At 36.1% G+C, this 22,884-nt stretch overlaps 1 protein-coding gene across 1 annotated transcript; it reads right to left on the bottom strand.

The window, feature by feature from the left end:
* Nucleotides 1-924: 924 nt before the first annotated feature.
* On the bottom strand, nucleotides 925-21,592 carry LOC311602080 (protein SET-like; the record flags this gene model as incomplete). Its single annotated transcript, XM_084789760.1, is given in 6 exon segments — nucleotides 925-1,028; nucleotides 3,250-3,585; nucleotides 5,763-5,799; nucleotides 5,805-5,827; nucleotides 5,830-6,048; nucleotides 21,562-21,592. Coding segments are annotated over 6 exon segments (750 nt in total).
* Between the last annotated feature and the right edge of the window lie 1,292 nt (nucleotides 21,593-22,884).

Genomic DNA, 22,884 nt, shown 5'->3' with positions numbered 1-22,884 from the left:
AGAATTCTGCATAGATATTGTTTAAATTTGATTTTGTCATGGAATATCTTGTTTTCTTTGCCTATGATTATTGAAAGATTGCAACACATCTGTCCATGCCCTTGTTGCTTTTACAGTCACATGTAATTCTGATAGGTCTGCCTTTATATGTAACTTGGCTCTTTTCCATTGCAGCTTTTAATAGCCTTTCTTTTTTCTGCTTGATTATTATGGGGCAGGAGGATTTTCTTTTCTAGTCTAATCTATTCTGTGTTCTGTAAGCTTCTTGTATGTATATAGGTATTTCTATCTTTAGCTTTCTATGATTTTGTTGACATGTTTTCTGGTCCTTGGAGTTCGGAATCTTCTATTTATTCTATTCTAATTGCTCTTTGGTTTTGTCTTTTCATAGTGTTCCAGATTTCTTGGATGTTTTGTGTCAAGAACTTTTTACATTTAATATTTTCTTTGGCAAGTGTATCATTTCTTCAACTATATCTTTTATGACTGAGATTCTCTCTTTAATCTCTTGTACTCTGTTGATCATGCTTACATCTGAGATTCCTGTTCTCTTTCCTAATTTTTCCATCTCCAGGATTTCCTCAGTTTGTGTTATCTTTATTGATTCTATTTCCATTTTGATACTTTGAACCATTTTATTCATTTTCTTCACCTGTTTGATTTTATTTCCCTATATCTCTGTAAGGGATTTATTTGTATCCTCTTTAAAGGACTCTATATGTTTAATAATATTTTCCTGTTTTACTTTAAGGGATTTATTCATTTCCTCTTTAAAGGTCTCTACCATCTTCATAAGAATAGATTTATGGTAATTTTCTTGTTTTATCTATATTAGGATGTCCAGAACTTTCTGTAGTAAGATTTCTGGGTTCTAGTGATGCCATATTGTCCTGGCTCCTTTTGATTGTGTTCTTATGCTGGCCTTTAGCCATCTGCTTGTTCCGGGTATTGGCTGGATGTTCCTGGTGTTTGCTGAAATCCTTGGGAAGGCAGGTAGAGCTGGATAATACTGGGCCCTGGCAGGTCTCCTAGGGAACAGGGTAGAGCCATAGGACGGAGTCTCAAACTGGGGTCCAGGAGTCTTCATTGAGAATGTGGGTAGAGTTGTGGGCCAGAGGCTGGATGTTCCTGGGGCCCTTGCAGGTTTCCTCGGGAAGGTGGGTAGAATAGTGGTCCAGAGGCTGTAGCTCATGGAATACTCTCAGCTCTCCTCTACTGGTTGTGTCACAGTTGGTCCCATAGGAAAAGGATTGGTGTGGGGTCTAACCTGGAAGTTCCAGGGACCACAGCAGATCTCTTCACGAGTGTAGGTAGATCCTTAGGATAGAATTTGGATTATTTTTGGTGCCCAGGAGCCCTCCTGTTGAGGTGGGAGAGCCCTGGGTTTAAGGCTGAAATCAAGGTCTCCTTGTTGCTGCCACTTTAAGAACAACTTTTTGGGGATGAAGATAAAATGGTATACTTACCAGTTTTTCTCAATAGTTGACATAGATACTTTTCATTCAAATATTTATTTTTCATGAAAATTAAGTGAAATACTTTTCAAATCAAATATAAGCCCAATGAACCAATAATAAGTTGAACAAATTGATCAGACTTATTTAGTTATTTGCTATGCTTATGGAAGTTCAGAAGAAAATTGATGAGGAACATTAGAATCCAAGCTTACCAGAAAATAAACTCAGACACTAATACCATACATTATATATAATAATTTTATATTTGTGATATAAATGTACTTTTTCTTTTAATGCTCTTAAAAGAAATCATTCACATACGTTTTTATTTTATTTGTTTGTTTGTTTGTTTGTTTATCTACAATCTATACTCCTTTCCTCAAGTTGTCTCTAGCTAGTCCTTCAGGTTAAGAGAAATGAGTGTCAACTACAGCAATGACCAAACAACCTCCCTCCTGTCCATTCTCTCTGCTGCCTTCTTTTTCTTTGTCCCTCCTCCCTCCCTTTCACATCTATGAAGTCCAGGCTGGGTTCAACCTTGGCGATTTTCCTCCCTTGTTCTCTAGAGTGCTTAGATGCAGGTGTGCACCGCCTATCTACCTCATTACCGTCCAGCGTCCTGACATCCCGCAGCACTTTCATCTTTACTTTCTTGCCAAATACATACTTTTATATGCAAATAAAATTAATTTGTTTCTCATTTAAAAAAGATTGTCTGAATTATTCTACTCTGTGAATTCAATGCTTCCCAGTTTCTAGAGTATCTGTAGTCAGAGTCCTTGTTTGTTTTTCTTGAAGATTTAATGCAATGGCCCTTTCTTTTAATAACTAGTTACATTTGTTTTCATTTTTGCACATTAAATGAACATTATTCTTGAAATCATTCAACAAATATTTCATGAAGGATTCCCATTTGTGATGCATTCTTCTAGGCACTGGCCCTTTCTATGATGAGTAAAATGAACCAACGCTCTACTTCTAAAGAGATAGTCAATTCTGACTAATTAAATATATAATTCATATAGTTCTGTGAATGAAAATTAAGGGAGCAAGTAGAGTGTTGTTGGAAAGAATGGATGTGAATACTAATTCTAAAAAGAAATGAAGCTGGGCAGTGGTGGCGTGTACAATTTTAATCCCAGCACTCGGGGATGCAGAGACAGGTGGATGTCTGTAAGTTTGAGGTTAGACTGGTCTATGAATTAAGACCAGGAAAGCCAAGGCTTCACAGAGAAACCCTGTCTTGAAAAACCAATCAATCGATCGATCAAAGTGAAATGTAAATTACATAGGGAACATGGCAGATGAATACTTCCCCAAATATTTGGATAGATATGATACTCAGTGCAGCAGTTATATGTAGGAAAGACTTGAAATGCTCAAACAAAATAAAAAACCGATGTCCTAGATCAGAATAAGCAAAGAAAAGAGTAATAGAACTTGTCAAACAGTTAGCAAAGATGAAGCTAATGTTTGACAGTTTGGGTCAGCTGAGAAAATTGAGAGTTTTTAAGCAATTATTTTCCTGTTGTATTTTTCTCAGAGTATTTATCCCTAAATAAGTTGAGAACTATGGTTTTAAGAGACCTCAAGACAGGGAAACTGAGTACAAGGAGAAGTCGGGAAATAACTGCAACTTGCTCCCGGGGACTGGAGAAAAATAAATAGAAAGAAAAGAAAAAAGAAAAAGAAATTTTAAAAAGGTCAGAATCTATCAGTTTTCTGTGCTAATCCTCCTCTCCTTCATTCTCCTCTCCTTCCACCCCTTTATCATCATCTTCATCTTCTTCACTTTCATTTTTATGCCCTTCTTCATCCATATCATCCATTTCCAGAATCAAATAATACTGCAAGGGATTTGGCCAGATACCATCTTTGTTTACCCCTACTAACTTGTTTGCACCTGCATCAGAATGGCCAGTGAACCAGGTGAAGAAGCTCTCTGGTTCTTCTTGCTGCTGCTTCCTGCTGGCTTTATTCTGTGGTTGACTTGAGCATTTTGTCAAATCCTTTCCATATTTCCATTTGATTTCGGTGGACTTCAAAAATGGGTCACCATTCTCATTCAGATGAAATTCTTTGGAGAGAAATTTATTTTCAAAGTAAAGATTTTCATCAAAATAAAAACCTAATGTCATTTTTCAAAGTATGAAGAAAAATTGTTCTTGATTTGGGTTCTTGATTTGGCTATTCATTTGAGAAAAGTTCTTAAAAAGTCTGTCCTCTCTCCATTGCTTGCCTTTTTTGGTCACATATCAAACATATCAATTGTTCATAAATTTGTGGATACATTTACACTTATATATTCAGTTTTTTTCCTTTGGATCTCACTGTGTAGTTCTGGCTGGCATGAAACTTGCCATGTAGTACAGGCTAGCCTCAAACTCACAGGTATTTACATCTCTGTCTTCTGAGAGCTAGAATTAAAAGTGTGTGCCATCAAGCCTGATCTCGGGTTTTTTGTTTATTTTTGTTTTTGTCCTTTTTGTTGTTTGATTTGTTTTGTTTTGAGACAGGGTTTTTCTGTGTAGCCTTGGCTGTCCTACAGTCATTTAGTAGACCAGGCTGATCTACTCATATCACAGAGATCTGCCTGTCTCTGCCTCCTTGAATGCTGAGATTACAAGCCTGTGTGATGGTGCCTGCCACTGACTTCAATTTTTAATGCAAAAAAAAACCCACCAAAAATAAATGTTACTGCAAGTCCATAGTTAGCCTTGACATAAAGCTAGTATCTACCCAGTTTTGATCATCTTCCTCAAAATTCATTTGGCTGTAATAATCGCTTCTATTTCCACATGGGCTCTAGAATCAGCATAACTTCAAGAGGAAAGTATTAATAATTTTTTAGTAGTTAAATTGATCCTATAAATTATTTTGAATGAAATTGATACCTTAAGATTGACACAAAGGCAGCCACCAGAAGAGCTGCTACCCAGGCCCAGATCTAGCATGTCAAGTCCACACCTAGTCTATACCACATCTACGAGCTGCAGGACCACATCTGGAAACATGCCATTGCCACTGAGGATAAAAATCTGAAGCATAGCTATGACAAAAGAATTCTCCATGGCAATCCAGTATTTGTGGTCCTTAGGAAACCAGAGCCAGACCAATGGCCCATGGCAATGAGTGTTTGCATGTAGAGCTGTGGGGACAAGGGAATACTGCAATGAATAAATTTGCAAAACTTGAAATGGAGTGGAACAGTGCATGCACTGTAGAGAGGTTTTGTCCCAGGACTGCCACCTGAGGTCATAATGATGTCTGTGGCCTATGCTGGGAACCATGTCTGGGTCTGTACTCTTGCTACAGCTGGTTTCTGTGTGGATGTCCATGGCCAGTGTTATTACTCAACGCCATTCAGATGTTGAAGGTCTGTGCCGCTGCCTGATGCCATATTGATGCCTGTGGACCATGATGCCACAGGGGGCCATGCATATGTGAGTAGCCTCAGCTGCCTTCTGAGGCCATGGTGATGTTCATGGTCCTAACTAGAGCTGGGCTCTTGTTGATGTATGTGGTCTGTGTACCACCAAATGTCATGTGGATGTCTGTGGGCTGTGATGCCGCCAGGGACCATGCTGATGTCCATAGTCTGTGTTGATGTCTGTGGCCTCTGTTACAACCAAAAGCCAAGCAGATACCTGTGGTCTGTACTGCCACCTGAATCCATGTTTATGTCTTGGGGGAAGGGGGCTATTGCCGGAGACCATGTTCATGTCCATGGCCAGTACCAGAGACCATGCTCAGGTCTGTGTCACATGCTGATGCTGGAGGCTAGGTGGATGTCATGGTCTGTGCTGGTGCCAGATACCATGTGGAGTTCCATGATCCATGCACTTGCTGACTGTAAAAGACAAGGAAGCTGCTTTTGCAGTGGTACCAATGACTGCAGACTCACAGCCGAGAACAAGAGACACAGAAGGCTTCTATGACAAGCCTCCAAGCTCCTCTCCCTCAAAAAGTAACAACCAGACGGGAAGCCATCAAAGAGAACTCATAAAACGTGACAAGGATGCTGAAGTGTAGTTCTCCACAATAGATGAGTACTGGCAGGGTGGGGTTGAAAAGGACTCACTTTTTTTAAGGTGACTGTGACCATGCTCCAGTGACTGTGACTATGCTCCAGTGACTATATGGACAACACAAATAGTACTTGGGTTTTTTTAATCTTTTGAGGTGGGGCACAAAAGTGATGGGGAAGACCTGGGAGGACTGGGAAGTTAAGGGTTATCTGGGTGCAATATGTGAAATTCCAAAATGATCAATAAAAATATTATATTTAAAAAAATAAATAAAAACCAATTCTGTAACCTGACTTAATGTCTTCAAAATCTGGTCAAATAATGTCAAGCCCTTTTGTCCTACTCCCTAAGCAGTGCAGATATTTGTGGATGTTTGACAAATGCTGTTACCCAAAATTTTGAGTTTTTGGCAATCAATTCTGACTTCTGACGAATAGTTAGTTGGCAGAATTTGTTGTATTTTTGTTCTACTTTCAAATTTTCCTCACTGGCTTGTTTATTATGTAGGCATGTTTCATTTTGTACTTCATCAATGTGTTCAATTGCCTCTTGCTGTTCTTTTTCTCATTCTGTCTGGCCAAGAGAGGGCAATGGGTCTTCTGGTGCAAAGCTTCTTTTTTTTTCTCCCCTTCTGAGAGTTCCTTTCTCCCTACCAGAAAGTCCTACCTTCCACTATCTGTTCTTCTGCCCAGCTGATTGGCCAAATAGCTCTTTATTGATGACTGCTACAGCCACACAAGACATTTCTCCACAACCATGAATGTCATTCTTTAGGCCCTCTCACCTTAGTGTTTTAAAAGACAGTTTCTCTCAATCACCTGAAGTTCGCTGAATTTACAAGGCTGGCTGGCAAATCCTAGAGGACTATTTACCCAGGTCTCCCCTGCACTGGGCTCACAAATGCATGCTACTGCAGCTGGCTTTTTATGTGGATGCTGAGAATTTAAATTTTTTTAACCATTATTCATGTTCTGTACTTAGTCTTTATAGAATTAGAGATTTTCTCCTACTATCTTCTTTAGATTGTGTTGTCATGAAGACTTCTTAGCTTTCATCACTTTCTCTGTATTTGACAGTGGTTGTCAACTTTTCTAATGATGCAACACATAAAATTATTTTCGTTGCTACTTCATAACTGTGATTTGCTACTGTTATGAATCATAATATAAATATATTATATGCAGGATATATGATTTGTGATCCCTATAAAAAAGTTGTTTGACCCCCAAATGGGTCTTTACCTACATTTTGAGAACCACTGCTCTATGAGGGGGGTTCCTATGGTTGGAGGTATTTATTATGCTAATACACCATATCATATTAATGGATTGTCATATGTGAAACAATTTTGTACTCTCCAAAGTGTGCAGTCATTCATTTTTATATCTTGCTGGATTCATTTGAAAGTATTGTGGTAAGGGTGTCTGCATATACAATGGTTATATTTCAATTTCTTGTCATATTTTTGGATTTGGAATCAGTTTATGCTCCTGTTTCTAACATATTTTGGAACTTGTGTGAATAAGAATTGTTATTAAATATGGGGCACCAGAATTTACGTGAAAGACAGTGCCCACTCTCCACTCAACTATGGAGAATGTCCATTGGATAGATCTGGGTAAGGGTTTGAAGTTTACTGCACCATGTCCCCTGGATGGGGAGGCCTGGCAGCACTCAGAAGAAGGATAGCAGGCTACCAAGAAGAGGCTTGATACCCTATGAGCATACACAGGGGGAGGAGGTCCCCCTCAGTCACAGTCACAGGGGAGGGGAGTAAGGGGAAACTGGGAGGGAGGGAGGAATGGGAGGATATAAGGGATGGGATAACCATTGAGATGTAATATGAATAAATTAATAAAATATATTAAAAAATAAAATTAGTTGAAGTAGTTATACCCTGCTTTTATACCTCTTAAGAATTAAAAATTATTAATTATATATTTCAACTAAATACTATCTATATATTAATTTAAAATTAATATTTATTTATTGACTCTATTTTGTGAATATATTACTCATCTTTCTGCCATAGAAAGGAACAGTACAGTCTTCTGTCTATCTGTTGATCTATCTACTACTATCATCCAGTTGTTGGTTGATATAATCTGTCTTGTATTTAGTTTCTTGTGTGACTCCATGTGAACAATAGAATGGAGTTTTAAAATTGTAAAATATCAGCTTAATGTCTGATCAGGATTGCTAAAGTAGCAAAGTTGCTATTCACTGTTAATGTTTGTCATTGTAGGAGCATTTCCCATCCCCTCACTGTGTTTTGATTTGCTATGATCGAAGAAAATTGTTCCCTTTGTTTTAATTTATGTTTACTTCTGAATATTGTAATTGGTTAACCTTTTTCCATTTATAGTTATTAATTTATGAATTTCCTTTTCCCTTCCACTGTCTTTTTAGCTTGAATTTCTATTCAATATAGTACTTAGTCCAATATAGTTCTGGCTAGAGCAATAAGACAACTAAAGGAGATCAAGGGGACACAAATTGGAGAGGAAGAAGTCAAAGTATCTCTATTTGCAAATGATGATAGTATACATAATTCTACCAGAGAACTCCTATGGCTAATAAACACCTTCAGCAAAGGGATTGTATACAAAATCAACTAAAAAACCAGCAGCCCTCCTTGAAAGAACTGAGAAATGGGATGAGGATGAAATTAGGAAAACAACACCTTTCACAATAGCTACCAGTAATATAAAATATCTTGGTGTAACTCTAACTAAGCAAGTGAAAGTCTTGTATGACAAGAACTTCAAATCTTTGAAGAAAGAATTAAAGAAGATACTAGAAGATGAAAAGATCTCCTGTGTTCATGGATCAGTAGGATTAACAGCAAAAATGCCCATCTTATGAAAAGCAATCTACAGATTCAATGCAATTGCTATAAAAATTCCAGTACAATTCCTTACAGAACTGGGAAGAACAATTATCAACTTTAAATGGAAGGAAAAAAAGACCCACGAGAGTGAAAACCATTCTGTACAATAAAAGATCTTCTAGAGGTATCACCATTCCTGATTTCAAGTTACAATACAGAGCATTAGTAATAAAGGCTACATGATATTGTTAGAAAACAGACAGACTGATGAAAGGAATTGAATTGAAGACCAAGAAATAAACCCACACAGCTATGGACACCTGATTTTTGACAAAGAAGCCAAAGGATATAGAAAAGAAGAAAGCATCTTCTACAAATGATGCTGGTCTAACAGCATGTCTGAATGTAGAATAATACAAATAGATCTATATTTATTTCCTTGCACAAAACTGAAGTCCAAATGGATCACAGACCTCAACATAAAAACCGATATGCCACATCTACTAGAAGAGGAAGTGGTGAAATGCCTGGAATTTATTGGCATAGGAGACAACATGCAGAGCAAAACACCAACAGTACAGGCTTTACAATTAGTGAATGGGATCTCATGAAACTGAAAAGATTCTATAAGGCAAATGATACTGTCAATAGTACTGTCAATAAAACAAAATGGCAGCCTACAGATTGGGAAAAAAATCTTTACCAACCCTACACCCGTCAGAGGGATATTATCTAAAATATATAAAGAACTCAAGAAATTAAACACCAGCAAACCAAATAATCCAGTTAAGGATGGGACACAGAGCTAAGCAGAATTCTGAACAGAGGAGCACTTAAAGAAATTTTCAACATCCTTAGTCTTCAGGATAATACAAATCAAAATGACTCTGATATTCCATCTTACACCAGTCACATTGGCTAAGGTCAAAAACTCAAATGCCAGCACATGCTGGTGAGGATGTGGAGAAAGGGGAACCCTCCTCCATTGCTGGAGTACAAACTTGTGCAACCACTTTGGAAATCTGTCTGGTACTTTTTCATAAAATTCGGAATAGATCTACCTCAAGACCCAGCTATATCACTCCTGGGCATATACCCAAAAGATGCCCCACCATACACAAAGGACTTTTGCTCAACTATGTTCATAGCATCTTTATTTGTACCAGGCAGGCTCTGGAAACAACATAGATGTCCCTCAACTGAAGAATGGATAAAGAAACTTGGTACATCTACACAGTGGAATAAGACTCAACTATTAATATTAAAGGGATCATACAATTTGAGGTAACCCAGATCCCAAAAGACAAGCATGCTATATACTCACTTATAAGTGGATATTAGCCATATAGTACAGGATAACCATACTACTATCAGCAATTTTCAATAGTTTAATAGTTTAATTTACAGTTTTCACATTGTAAAATGGCATCTCTTAAATTTGTCATTGGGTGTATATATAATTTTATTTCTTTGATGAGACCTTCTTCTCAGAACTGGTCATTCTGATTCCAATAAAGTGCTTTTCTGTGTAACTGCTTCATACGAAAGTAAGCACTGGAGATTCTGTATTACTATAAGTGAAAGACTATTAAGTCTGATGCAATAAGATCTAAATTTTCAATATTTTAGATATTGGTTTTATGGAAATTTATTAATCTATTTCAGTTTTGGCTTCTTGTAATGGAAGATGAAAACTTTTACTTTACCCGGCTAGTCTAAGCATAAAGTAATAAATATGCACAGAGATTTTGGTAAACTATGGCATGCTCTTTAGTTAGGAAACAGTTTAAAAAACATTGTCAGAGCTGGAAAGATATGGACTGAGTACTTTTTCATTACTCAATTTTTATCCAAGAGGAACAGAACCATAGAGAAGGAGAGTTAGTTCACTTTAGATTACAAGAAGGCTTGTGGACTTGTAACTGCTGGCCTGCACTCTCTCTTTTGCTCTTCTGCTTCTTTCTAATATGAGTCAATGTAGTAAATAGGTTTTGGCAATAAACTCCATAAAGTCTTATGAAAGTGTAGTTATGCTATAAAATGCACTGAAAAAATCTTCTTGTATATAAATTATTGTCAAGTTACTCCTAATTTCTCTGCCCCTTCCTTTCTTCCTTCCTTCCTTCCTCCTTCCTTCCTTCCCTTTTCCTTCCTCCTTTGCTCTTTCTTTCTTTCTTTCTTTCTTTCTTTCTTTCTTTCTTTCTTTCTGTCTTCATGCTGAGATTCTTTTTTTCTCAGCACAATTCAGTCTTATTTCATGGTGGTTTCACTTGGCTGTAATTGGGTGCTGTGCAATTTTTGTTAGCTCTGCCCTGCAGTAAGAGATTTAAAAAGGAAGAAAATAAAACAATATTGGAAGCTAAGGAAAGTATTCTCTTCACTGATTACAAATTGCTATCTGTTTGTTGGTCAGCTCTTTATTGTGGTTAGTTATTCTTTATAACATGCCTGGCTGCACAAATCACAGAATAGAGGGATAAAAGATGTTTTAGAATCTGTGTTTGTTGTGTTGCAAGCTCAGGAACCATAAGGAACATTAAAGCCCAGGGCCTTAACATCATTTTGTTGTTTTGCTTTATCTCTTAGTATTTTAAGTATGCCTTTTTTACCATTGATGAAGTAAATGTTTCATTGCAAAGGGAGATGCTCTCTCTCTCCCTCTCTCTCTCTCTCTCTCTCTCTCTCTCTCTCTCTCTCTCTCTCTCTCTCTCTCTCTCTGTGTGTGTGTGTGTGTGTGTGTTCGTATGTAATACACCAGGGATATGAATACTGCTTAAGGAAGTAATATTTTATGATACAGGCTAAGAATATGTAATCTAGGAGACTTCATAAGCCAGAATTGATTTCTTATGTGTCTTCTTAATATTGCCCAAGAATGGATCATACAAAAATGTATATTATTCTTCCTCTATCATATTGGATTTAAAAGCTTACACAAATAGCTTTGGATTATGGGAACTGATTTCACCCAGATGAATGATGAAGCAAATACTAATAGTTTTATTCTCTTCATTTTTCACACTGTTTTGTGTCCTACTATGTTATGAGCATGGTAACACAGAGTTAGTGAAATATAGGTTTTAATATGAATGAAGAACATTTAATGAGGATCAGATACTCAGTGAAATTAAGTAGTGTTAAATTTTATGTTATGGTAATGGCATTGTAGTTGAGCAAGAACAATGTCTTTATTTGGCATATTTGGCATATGGTTGGAATGATGTCTTAAATATGTATTAAAATTAGGTGAAGATATGACATAGCAGTTAAGAACACTGGCTAATCTTCCAGAAGAGCCACCCAGAGGCTCACAAATGTCTCAAACTCTAGTTCCAGGTTATTCATTCAGTAACCTCTTTTGAGTTCCACAGGCACCAGCCAAGCAAGTACTGCACGGACATACATGAAGGCACAACATGCATATACAAGGGGATAGACAAATTATGAATAATGAGGTATTAACAAAATTTGAAGTTAGGTAATGATTACATGGGAATTTATGTTATTGTACCAGAAAATGTAGAGCCTTGTGAAAGGGGAAAAATTCAGAACTAGAGGGCATAGGCTTAAGTTTTACTGACAATGGAATATAAAGAAATCAAATTATACCCCATTACTAGAGTTACCGATAACTCCATCCTACCCAAAGCTTTTCAATTAAGTACCATTATTCTTACTTTGCCATTCATGTAATTGTGTCAAAGTAGTAGGTATATCTGAGCCTGCAGTTTACTAAGTTTAATTTGAAATTTTCTGCTTATAACCTTGTAATGCTCTGAGTCATCAAGAATAACCACCTCCAGATACCTGACTTTTCTGCCTTTAACCTTCCCACTTTTCATTACACTGTGACCACAAATACACACATATTAAAACATGCACAATATGTGAACATAAAAAATATATGTGTATGATTGTACAAATGTATGTATTTTTCCATGCTTCTCAGTGTGTCTTCTGGAATCATGATTGATAAATGACTGAAGTCAGAGAGCAGAGAGAAATACTCTGTTTTATAATAAGCCAGAAAAAAAATGCTTCCTTCAGGCATGCTAAGCATACGGCAAAATGAACAGGGTGCTAATTAGCTCTAGCTCTATAGGCCTGCTGTCCTTTGTTGGAGGCCAAAAATGAAAGGGGTTAGACTGTGCATCACAATATGGTCCACTGGCCTGATTACAAGGCTTCATGAGGGTTTGTGCAGCATGAGCATATGGACATTTTGCAACATTTACCAGAGGAAATACATACTGCTTCCAATGATTTCCTGTTGAAAGCCTTTCTGTTTTTTCCCCACAGGTATTACTATTTACTGTAATATATATTATTTATTATATAATTATATATATATATAATGTATACACACACACACACACAGACACTGTAAACTCATATACATACACACAAACTTAAGGAAATAATACTTCATTTTAAAACTTAGGCATGAAGTTCCTAGAAGAATATATGGTAAATATAATTAAAAATAGTTTAGTGGGAAAACTAAATCATTGGTCTTGTGGTCAGAAATCTTAAGGTTGAAGACTCTTTTCCTCTGTGCATTAATTACCCCTTATTTCTAGAAGAGGAAAATCAGACCATCAGGTGTCCTGGTTTCACTTTAAATTAAAGTGAATTTTACTTTAAACTAATGCAAATTAGGATTCCATACTCCATGGAATTCAGTTTTTTCTGTAGAGCAAGTTCACTTTTATACTCACTGAGACCTCATTTTTTCTTTTCTCTTCATAATAATTATCCACCCACTTACCTTATCTCCTTATTCCCAGTCATATATCTCACTGAGAAACTGGGAGGAAAAGGAGCTTACTCCAACTTTCGTCTGTGAAATCTTCAAGCCTCTCTTTGCAATTGATAATGTGGCACACTTTCAGTCGACAGGCCGTCAATCCCTATCTCTTTAATATAGGCCAGTACATTGCCTTTTCAGTTTCCTTCTATCAGTTTCTCCTCCTTTGAATGGTTTCTGCCATCACTCAGATATGATGGAATATTTTACGTTTTCAATATGTTGGAAAATGCCTCCAGTACTATCTTTGTTACCATCTATGCTATACTTATCTGCTTTCCTCACTACAAAACTGATTACGAGATTTGTAAACATCCAGTTTCTACTTCTCAGCATTTTCATTGCCCCTTCAGTCACTCCAGATTTTTTTCTTTTAAAAATGTTTTTAATTGAAATGGAAGTACACCATTTTCCTCTTTTGCTCCCTCCTTCTAGTCCCTCTTAGCTACCTTCCTTTAAACCTCTTTCCTGTGCCCTGACTCTCAAATTGGTCTTTTACTTTGATTATTATTGGTTTGTGTGTGTGTGTGTGTGTGTGTGTGTGTGTGTGTGTGAGAGAGAGAGAGAGAGAGAGAGAGAGAGAGAGAGAGAGAGAGAGAGAGAGAGAGAGAGAGAGAGAGAGAGACTGCTGAGCCTGTTCTTGTCATTTGTATCATAGTTTCAGGGATCCCACTGCATTGGACAGCCAATAAGGAAGCTTACCCCAGGAATCTTATCTCCTTCTCCCAGCAGTAATTCTTCTAAGGGTGGGACTCCACAAACTCTCTCCCTTCCATGTTAACATATCCATTGATATCAACATAGTTCTGGTCTTGTTTGTGCAATCATTTGTAGGAGAGACTTTTATAGCAGCCTCTTCTAAGATGTTCCCTAAGCCATAGATGCAGGGCTGTGATGTACATATATTAATTGTGACTGGGCTCCCCCCTCCAATCTGTTGATCTCTGTATTGTGTCCAGTTTTTGGATTTCTGTGATGTCCTCCTCCATTTTGTATAATGTGGGTATAGGATAAAATTTAGAATTATGCTGGTCTACTAAAGTGGTCGTAGTTGATTCTTTCATGACTTCCATGACCTTCCTAAACCTGGGTAGCTGTCTGGGTTTCTATTACAGACATGATTAACCTCCGTTGAATCTCCAGTTAGGTAGATGTTGGTCGCTGCCTACATGTGAGTGCAACTTATTGGATTTTAATTCATATCTTGTCATGCTAATAATTGTGATTCATTGACATTGCAGCTGGTAGGACCAGTTAATTGTAGTCTTCCCTTGGCAGCTTGCATAGCATTTTCTGGAACCATGGGAGCTAAATCACAGGAAAGAGGCTTTGAGGTCAGATCTAGCTCAACTCATCTGTGTTATATGTCCTAAGTGTGTCCTGTAGTGTCTTCAACAATAGGGTCCTGGCCCTAACCTCTAAGGGTATCTTTGTTGGCTATCTATGTCCCACCTCTGTGAACTTCCCCAGCACAAACTTAGTTGTAGCTGTAATTGAACTTTGCTACTCCTATGCACATTCTATTGAGGCTGACATCAAAGTCTTGAACAACAGATGCAAAAATATTATATATATACATGTATACACATACATATATAATATACAATAACACACACATATATATACTGTAAATATAAAATATGATTCCTTTAAGCTTTATGAAATACCTTTTGTGTTATTTGTCTCTTGTTCCTTCTACTTATGTATTGACCTTCTTAATATTTCCCCAGTTGGAAACCTTTCCCATTTTTTAAAATCATTGTTAACCTGGTATGTCCCCCTTCCCAGGCTCTCATCTATAATCCCTTTATACTTCCTTCATTTCTGCAGTTGCTCCATGTTTTATACTCATATCTGAGGACTTGGAACTAGGAACTGCTGATGAGAGTGGCGAACACGTGGAACTTGTCATTCTGAGTATGGCTTACTTTACTAAATATAATCTTTCTTAGGTCATTTATCTTCAAATTTAACTTCGATTTCATAATTTCATTTTTCTGTACAGCTAAATAGTATTCCATTATGTATATATACTTCATTTGTATTAGCTATTCATCTGTTAAAGGGATTTAAGTTTTTGCTATTCCTTGGCTATTGTGAATAGGGTCGCAATGAACATTTCTGAGCAAGTACATGTGGACAGTCCATACTTTATTCTCTCATACAGGTTCCTATCTTAATTTTCATAATGTTATCACAATGCTCCTATGTCCTTCTTCCCAATTCAATGGTCATTCATCAGTCTCTGTCCTACATATCTGTCCACTTACTTTCTGAACATCTCTTGATTTTTCTAACATCATATTTGACCTACTTTTCCTACATTGCCTCTTTCCTAATCTCATTTACTAGATTTTACATTATTTAAACACTAAACCTTAATCTTGTGCTCTCTGTTATTCTTTTTTTTTTATTTACTATATTAAACCTAAACCTTTTATTTTTCCCATATGTGCTCCATATTTATTCCCCTCATATATAGCACTATCAAAATCTGGTCAGAAATACTTTGTGAAGAAATATAGTGGTGAAGTAGATTCAAAATGCATCTTTCATGAGAGTCTATAGGCCTTGAACACTCAGGTCTTTAGATTCTATCTCGTAGGCCTCAAGTGTAAAAATTTTTAAGTTGTTCAATTTTGTGAAAACAGAATACAATATGAAAGACAGTGGAGCCTAGTGCATCAGGTAAGTGCTTGAATATTATAAAATCTTAGCAATATAAACAGAGCCTTAATTAGAAATCTTGAGGGAGTTTAAATATAAAAAGTAATAGACAGTGAGAGACTTGACAGGAGCTGGTGAAAGAGTGGCTATGAGGGATGACAAACAGAATTATGCTTCCTTATTTTTTAAATATAAATTATTTATATTATAAAGTATAAATATTAATAATGAACACATTTCTCTCCAGGGACAGACTGACTCCAAAATTAGAGCTAAATGTTCTTTTGTAACTCCATTTAAACTGAAATTTTGATATTTATGTCTGGTTGTTTTTTTATAAAATAGGCACTGACTGAAAAAAATAATTGTTCTTGTATTCAGACTTACTGTTTGTTCTATTTTGATCTTTATATTGTACCAAAAGATCACACTTTGCCTTATCTTTGGTTTTGACCAAAAGGTATTTATTGCAAATGTAATGAAACTGTGACCTAGTACTGTAAGCAGAAAGAGGAAGGTCTAGTGGGAAAACTGTCTTGGAACAATAGTTGTAGTTTAAGACATGTTAGGTTTGAGGTAGTGTCACACTATCTCAATGGAAATGGCAGCTACACAGGTGTGGGTAAAAGGCACAGAAGACTTCGGATGGTGAACACAGTTTGGATACTCATTCAGCAAACTAAAATCGGTTGGACAAATATGGCAACAAGCAGAGAATTGAACTTGGAGTTACTTTTCATAGACAGAATAGGAAGTAAATCCAGTCAAAGAGACAGCTGATATAAAGGCAATTGAAAGAGGAAAACAGGAGAGTGAGTAACCAAGAGAGACATTTTCGTAACTAAGAAGCATTTGTACTGCATTGAATGATGAGAAAATCTGTCAAAAGAAATTAAGACTGAATTTTTAAAAGGATGTTTTATCTTAATTTCAGTGGCATGGTAAACAAAGAATACTTATTTGAAAAGATGAGTTTATATTGAGCATAGTCGAGAAGTAAAAAAGAGACAAATGGTTTTAGTTACGGTATTATCAAGGAAGAGTATTTTTAAGTGGTTTACTGTTTTGTTTTGTATAAAAATTATATGTGCTTACTATAGCTTCAAAATACCACAAATTAAAAAGAACAAAGTCATAATAATTGAAACAGTATAGAAAATAACCATAATTCTTGTTTAGATAAACATTTGCAGACATTTATTTATGAAGACAATACTGGGAAATTGAGTTCCCCTCATGTGAATTTTAGGCTCATTAAGAAAATAACTTAATAATGGTCTCAAGGACAATTTTATTAGAGCTCAAAAGAAAAACTCCAGGTCAGGAAAGCTATAAAGTGTCAGAAATTGCTGACAGAGCAAAATTGAGGAGAGAAGGAACAAAGGTCAGGCTATTTTAGCTGGTGTGGAGGTCAGACATATTGCAGACAAGCAGTCACATGTCAAGGAGGAAGGGTTTAGAAAAGGTATAAGGAAGCCAAACTTTGGGAAGAAAACTCAAAGTGTTAAGGAAAACATACATAAAGAAGGATAGAAGAAAGAAAGAGAAAGTTATTCTTTTTTAAATAATTCAAAAACGTGGGTAGACTTGTGACCCTACTTGGCTATAGACTATAAGCTACTGCACTAAGGTGTAGGAATTCCATGAAGGAAAAAGTACACTAGATCATTAGAAAACTAATTATTCTACTTATCCATTTAGCATGGCTCAAGGTAAGCCACCTTCCTAAGGGTATTTCTTGTCCAAATGAATGACCTGATCTGAACTCAATGTTAGATCTCCACTCAGACAAGAGAGTCTCTTCTCTCAACCAGGTATATTTTACTTTCACTTGAGGATTTATAAATTTTTTTATATTTTAAAATGTAATCTTAACACCAAACATGAAGGGAAAGTGCTAGTAATTATATGTATGGCAAAAAAGAAAAATGACGTCGATCACTCAAGATTATGAAATCTTTCTCCCACCTTGTTGGCACTTGACAGGAAACCCATGCATTGGACATCTTTAGAGGAAAAGCTGTCTATTGTCAACTCAAAGCCAGTGGACCCCTCTGAATCATGGCTCCGTTTTAGGGCCTTCCATTAACCTTCACTCAAAGTTTCCTGTCTGTGGGTGACTAAGAACAATTTCGTTGAGTTACAACTTGTCTTTCAAAGGTTATAGATGTTCTGAGCTTCAAGTTGTATTCATAACTCAGAATATTTACAACAGCCCTCCAAGAGGTTGCTTATGTATTAGGAGAGTAGAACTAGATAAAGAGGCATCAGATTAGCCTAAGAAAAATGCCATTTGCCTGAGGAAGACTGGAAATGCTTCCCTACTGATGCTATACATAGCAAAACAGAACATACTAATGAAAAGCTCTGTAATCTTTGGGGTTTTGATGCTAGAGAGCTTCTGGGCATTTTGAGTCTAGATCCTGATCTAGCTCATAGCTGGCTTTCATTCCATGAGGTACCTTTCTCTTTCATAGTAAATGGCATCTGTTTATATTCACTTCTATGAGCCTTTGGTCAAATTTTGTGCTATGGGAAATGAGAATATCAATGAGTACCTGGTGACTCACATTTACACCTATAACAGTGGAGTCAGATCTCTCTGCTGAAAGATTCTATCTTTAGACTCTATTTTTACTATGACACATCAAAAATATAGGCCTTCGTGTAAGTTTCTCCTAAGATCCAAGCAGTTGGAAAGTAAATAGACCAGCCATGTTATTATGCTCCAAGAGAGAAACTCAGAACTTCTGTTAAAGTCCTCTTGACCATGTGCACTACAACAGCTGGTTCTCACTGTACATTGAGCCACTCACAAAACTCTTGCTTTCAACTACATTAGGCTGAATAACAAGAATACAAAATTCACCAAAGAGCTAGCTTGCATTTGGGCTTTATTCAAATACAGGTATGAGTTTAGTTCATTCAGCAATGTTAGACAGTAATAGAACTTAAGAAACTTAAAAAATTACAATTTAATTAATTTCAAAGAGATGTGTATATGTTTGTGTGCATATTATATAAAAATCACATTGTATTTAATACCTTCCTTATTTTTGCTTAATTATATAGTACATGTAAATATATATATATTAACTTGTATAATTATTTTAATGACAATATAATGTCCTTTAATTGTTTTTGCAAATTTTTCTTAGTGACTACTTAAGTTGTATCCAGAATTTTGCCAACATATGTAACATGGTAGAAATTTTTCTTGTTAAATAAAAATTTCTTATAAAACCTTCATTAATTTATTTTTAAGCCAACAATGAACAAGATAATTCTGTTTATTTTGTTTAAATTTGAGATTGTAATATAATTGCAACATTTCTCCAACTTTTTTCTTCCAAACCTTTCCATATACCCTTCCTTCTCTCCTTAAAATTCATGGCCTTCTTCTCATTAATTATTATTGCAATCTCTGTATTCTCTTTTCTGGCTAAGAGCACCTCTCCAGGTCCCAGTTTACTCAGTTGACTGTAGTTCTTCGTATAGAGTTGAGGTCTTTTGGGCTTTTTTCTCTCCAATTTGGCATTTTTATTGTTGTTATCTTTGTTCAACTCCTGTTTGGTGTTTGCGTTGGTGAGGTTTTACAGGTGTAGCTATTGATACTGCTGGAAGACACAATCTCACAGCATAGTCCCTTATCCTTTGACTTTTACAATCTTTCTACCCCCCTCTTCCACAGTGTTCCTTAAGCCTAAAGTATGGTGTATTTGTAGATGTATCCATTGACCCTGGGCTCCCCAATTTGGCATTTTGATCAGTTGTGATTGTTTAAAAATAATTCAGTATATTTGTACACATATAAAGGCTTAATGAGCTTTTTAATCTGGTATGACAGTCCTCTCTCCAAGAGCCAATGACCACCTAACAAAAACCTCAATGACAGACATGAGAAGATGTCTTCTGAGTTGTTGGCCAAGGCTATCTAAGAGACCTCCAATACATCTTGCCTACTGATACTGCCCTTGGTTGTCCCTCAGAGGTGGAAGTTAAATTTCTATTGCTGCTGACAACACTAAGTTCAGAAAAAGAGGTTAGAGATTGCTCAGCTGGAACTGACATGAATGCCCTTTCCCTGAATACTAGCTTTCATGGTAGCAGAAGGTGTTAGGCAAGCTTCTATGTGAGAGAAGGAACCAATAGTATCCAACTAGGATACCTAGGAATCACATCAATAAACATCATGGCATGATAGTCCTATGGGTGCAGCAGTGATAAACACACACACTCACACACACACACACACACACACACACACACACACACACACACACACACACACACACACACACCTTCCTGGTAATCAATGCCACTCTAGTTGGACTTGAGACACACTCAACAGGAGGAATATCACCCCTGATAAAAGAAACCTAGGTAACTACTCAGTGCTGATGGGTTTTGGAGGAGAATCTACAACCATTAATTTACTAAATTAGCACAACTGCTAAGAACAATCTACAGACATTTGTTCTCATACCCACAGATATATGTATTCCTCATCCAAGATAAAATATTTTTGAACACTAAAGAAAATACATTACTAAATCTCAATCTCAAAATTTCAATTCTATGAATTTATTCAAAGAAACTAATGATACAAAGGAAAAGATATCAAAAATTTCTACCATCTTACTTTAAGAACATCATTGTGTAAATACAACACACAAGAAGAATTTAATCACATCGGTAAAATTTAGCAAGTATTTATATGGTATATGATCTCTGCAGCATGTTTTCCTACATCCTCTGACAATTTAAATCCTATTTTTCTCCTATGGTATGTATAATGTTATTCTTAATTACTCCTATACACTATGTATACATCAGGGTTACTGCACACAAATCTAATTTTAACTGGCAACTTTTTTGTGTGAATAGTTTTGCAGGCACACTACTCCTTCATTTTTGTGATGCCTTTCTTTGCTTTCAGTTGATGACAGCTGAAATGAGTTACTTATTGAGAGAGCGTATGTGGCCCATATGGACTAATAATATCTGATCCTGTGTAGGAAAAGTGTTATTTCTTGATAAAATATTTGCTTACAATTAAGTTTAGTATGGAGTATCGTGACTGTAAATCATCATGTTAAGTTGATGAGAACTAAGAATAGCTACTGAAACTATGGAAATATATCTTGGTGAATATAAATGAAGCCCACTGTAATGGCAAGTGGACTCTTTCTGTGGGCTAGCATCCTGAACTACGTAAAATGGAAATATGAGCTGTGCCCCAGCATTTATCACTCTCTCCTTCCTAACTGGTGATGTAATGTATAGTGGTTTGAATGCAATGTTCCTCATATGTTCAGGCGTTTGCATGTTTAATCACCACGATGGTGATCTTGTTGGGGTGGATTTAAGAGATGTGGCCTTGACAGAAGAAGTAGGTAACTTTGGGAAAACTTTAAAGTTTCAAAAGCCATGTACCATTTCCAGAGTGTTCTTTGTCTCTTGCTTGTACTTCTCAGATGTGAACTCTCAGCTGTTCCTGTCACCATGCCTGGTGCTTGCTGCCATGCTTTAATGCCACAATGATGATGTACTCTTACCTTTGTAGAACTGTAGGCCCCCAAATAAACCCTTCCTTCTATAAGTTGCCTTTGTTATGAAGTTTTATCATAGCAATAGGAAAGCAACTAATATACAATGTAACTAGTTGCCTTCTGCTTTGGCTTCAATAACTTCTCCCCATGATGGCCTGTACCCTCAAGCTGTGAATCTAAGCCCTTATTAGTTACTTGTATTGTTGCTGTGACAAATTACCTGACAAAAGCAGTTTAAGGTACTTAGTCATGGTAGAAGCAGTTTGTGGCAGCTATCTACTTTGCATCCCTAGTAAAGAAGCAATGAGTGATTATTGATGCCTCATTTCATTTAATTCAGGACCCTACAAATAGAATGGTACCGTGATAATTTGTGGTGGGTCTTCCTTTTTTAAATAATGCAGTCTAGAAAAATTCCTCTCAGACATGTCCAGAGTTTTGCTTCTATGGTGAGTCTAGATTCTGTACAATTGACAATCAAAATCAGCTGTCCAAACCTTATTTCCATTAAGTTGCTTCTTGTCAATTATTTTTTCCAGCAAAAGTAACCAATGAAAGTATCAAAGTATGAGTGTTTTGTGTCTTGCTTTTATTTTTATATCTGTTGATTCGTCCATAACAAAATCCTATTTTCTAATGTTTACATATTATCTTATAAGTCAGCTCATTATTAATCTCAGAAAAAATGCATATGCATTAAAATTTTATTTTCAATTTATCAGGACAATGACATTTTTGTTGAGTTATCATTGCAGTTAATGACAGCATATACCTTATTCAAAATAATATATCAATTTGGGCAACACGATTGATAAAGTATTAATATTTGTTTAACATTCACTCTTTTCTGAGTTTTGTGGAACTATTTCTGTCCTTCATTCACTGTTATAATTATTAGAAATTGTTGAAGTTAGGCAATATAAATTATCAAATATATTTTGATTTTTTAAAAAATCACAATGCTAGAGTAATTTCCCCATAAATAAGAATACATGAATTGAAGGACATCTTAAAAATTATCTTTTATAGCAATTTCCCCCTATTCTTTGACTGCTCTTTTTCCTACCCCTAGTTATATACTTGGTAACTGCTATTTAGTTTTCTTAAAAACAAAGCATTGGTAACCATCTTAACTGTAAAGCATTTTCTGACTAGTCATCGGAATTGTTCACTTAGGATGTCATTGTGTTTTGCTCTGCTCTCCTGGTGATGGGGTATATTGTTGGATCATATATACGTTTCGATCTGTATGTACTTCACTTGCAATTAGAATACTTTCTTATTATAATACCCAAAATTTCATACATTTATTTTATACACTAAGAAAATACTGTGTTTCAAGAGGACATTTTCAGATAAGTATATAACATTGTTTGAACGTATTTCTCCCATATCACACTACGCTGCCCCTTCTTATTTCTTTCCTTCCTGTTAATTTATTCATTCTCCTGGATAGTCTTGTTTCAACTTGCATCTTATGTGTATATACACAAAAGTTTAAATGAAAACACAAAATCTAATTTCTACTCAAAAGAGAACAATT

The sequence above is a fragment of the Acomys minous genome (assembly GCF_964271855.1).
Source record: "Acomys minous genome assembly, chromosome: 7".
In the NCBI taxonomy this organism is placed as follows: domain Eukaryota; kingdom Metazoa; phylum Chordata; class Mammalia; order Rodentia; family Muridae; genus Acomys; species Acomys minous.
Note: the sequence above shows the minus strand (reverse complement) of the source record. Positions and strands in the feature narration are given on the sequence as shown.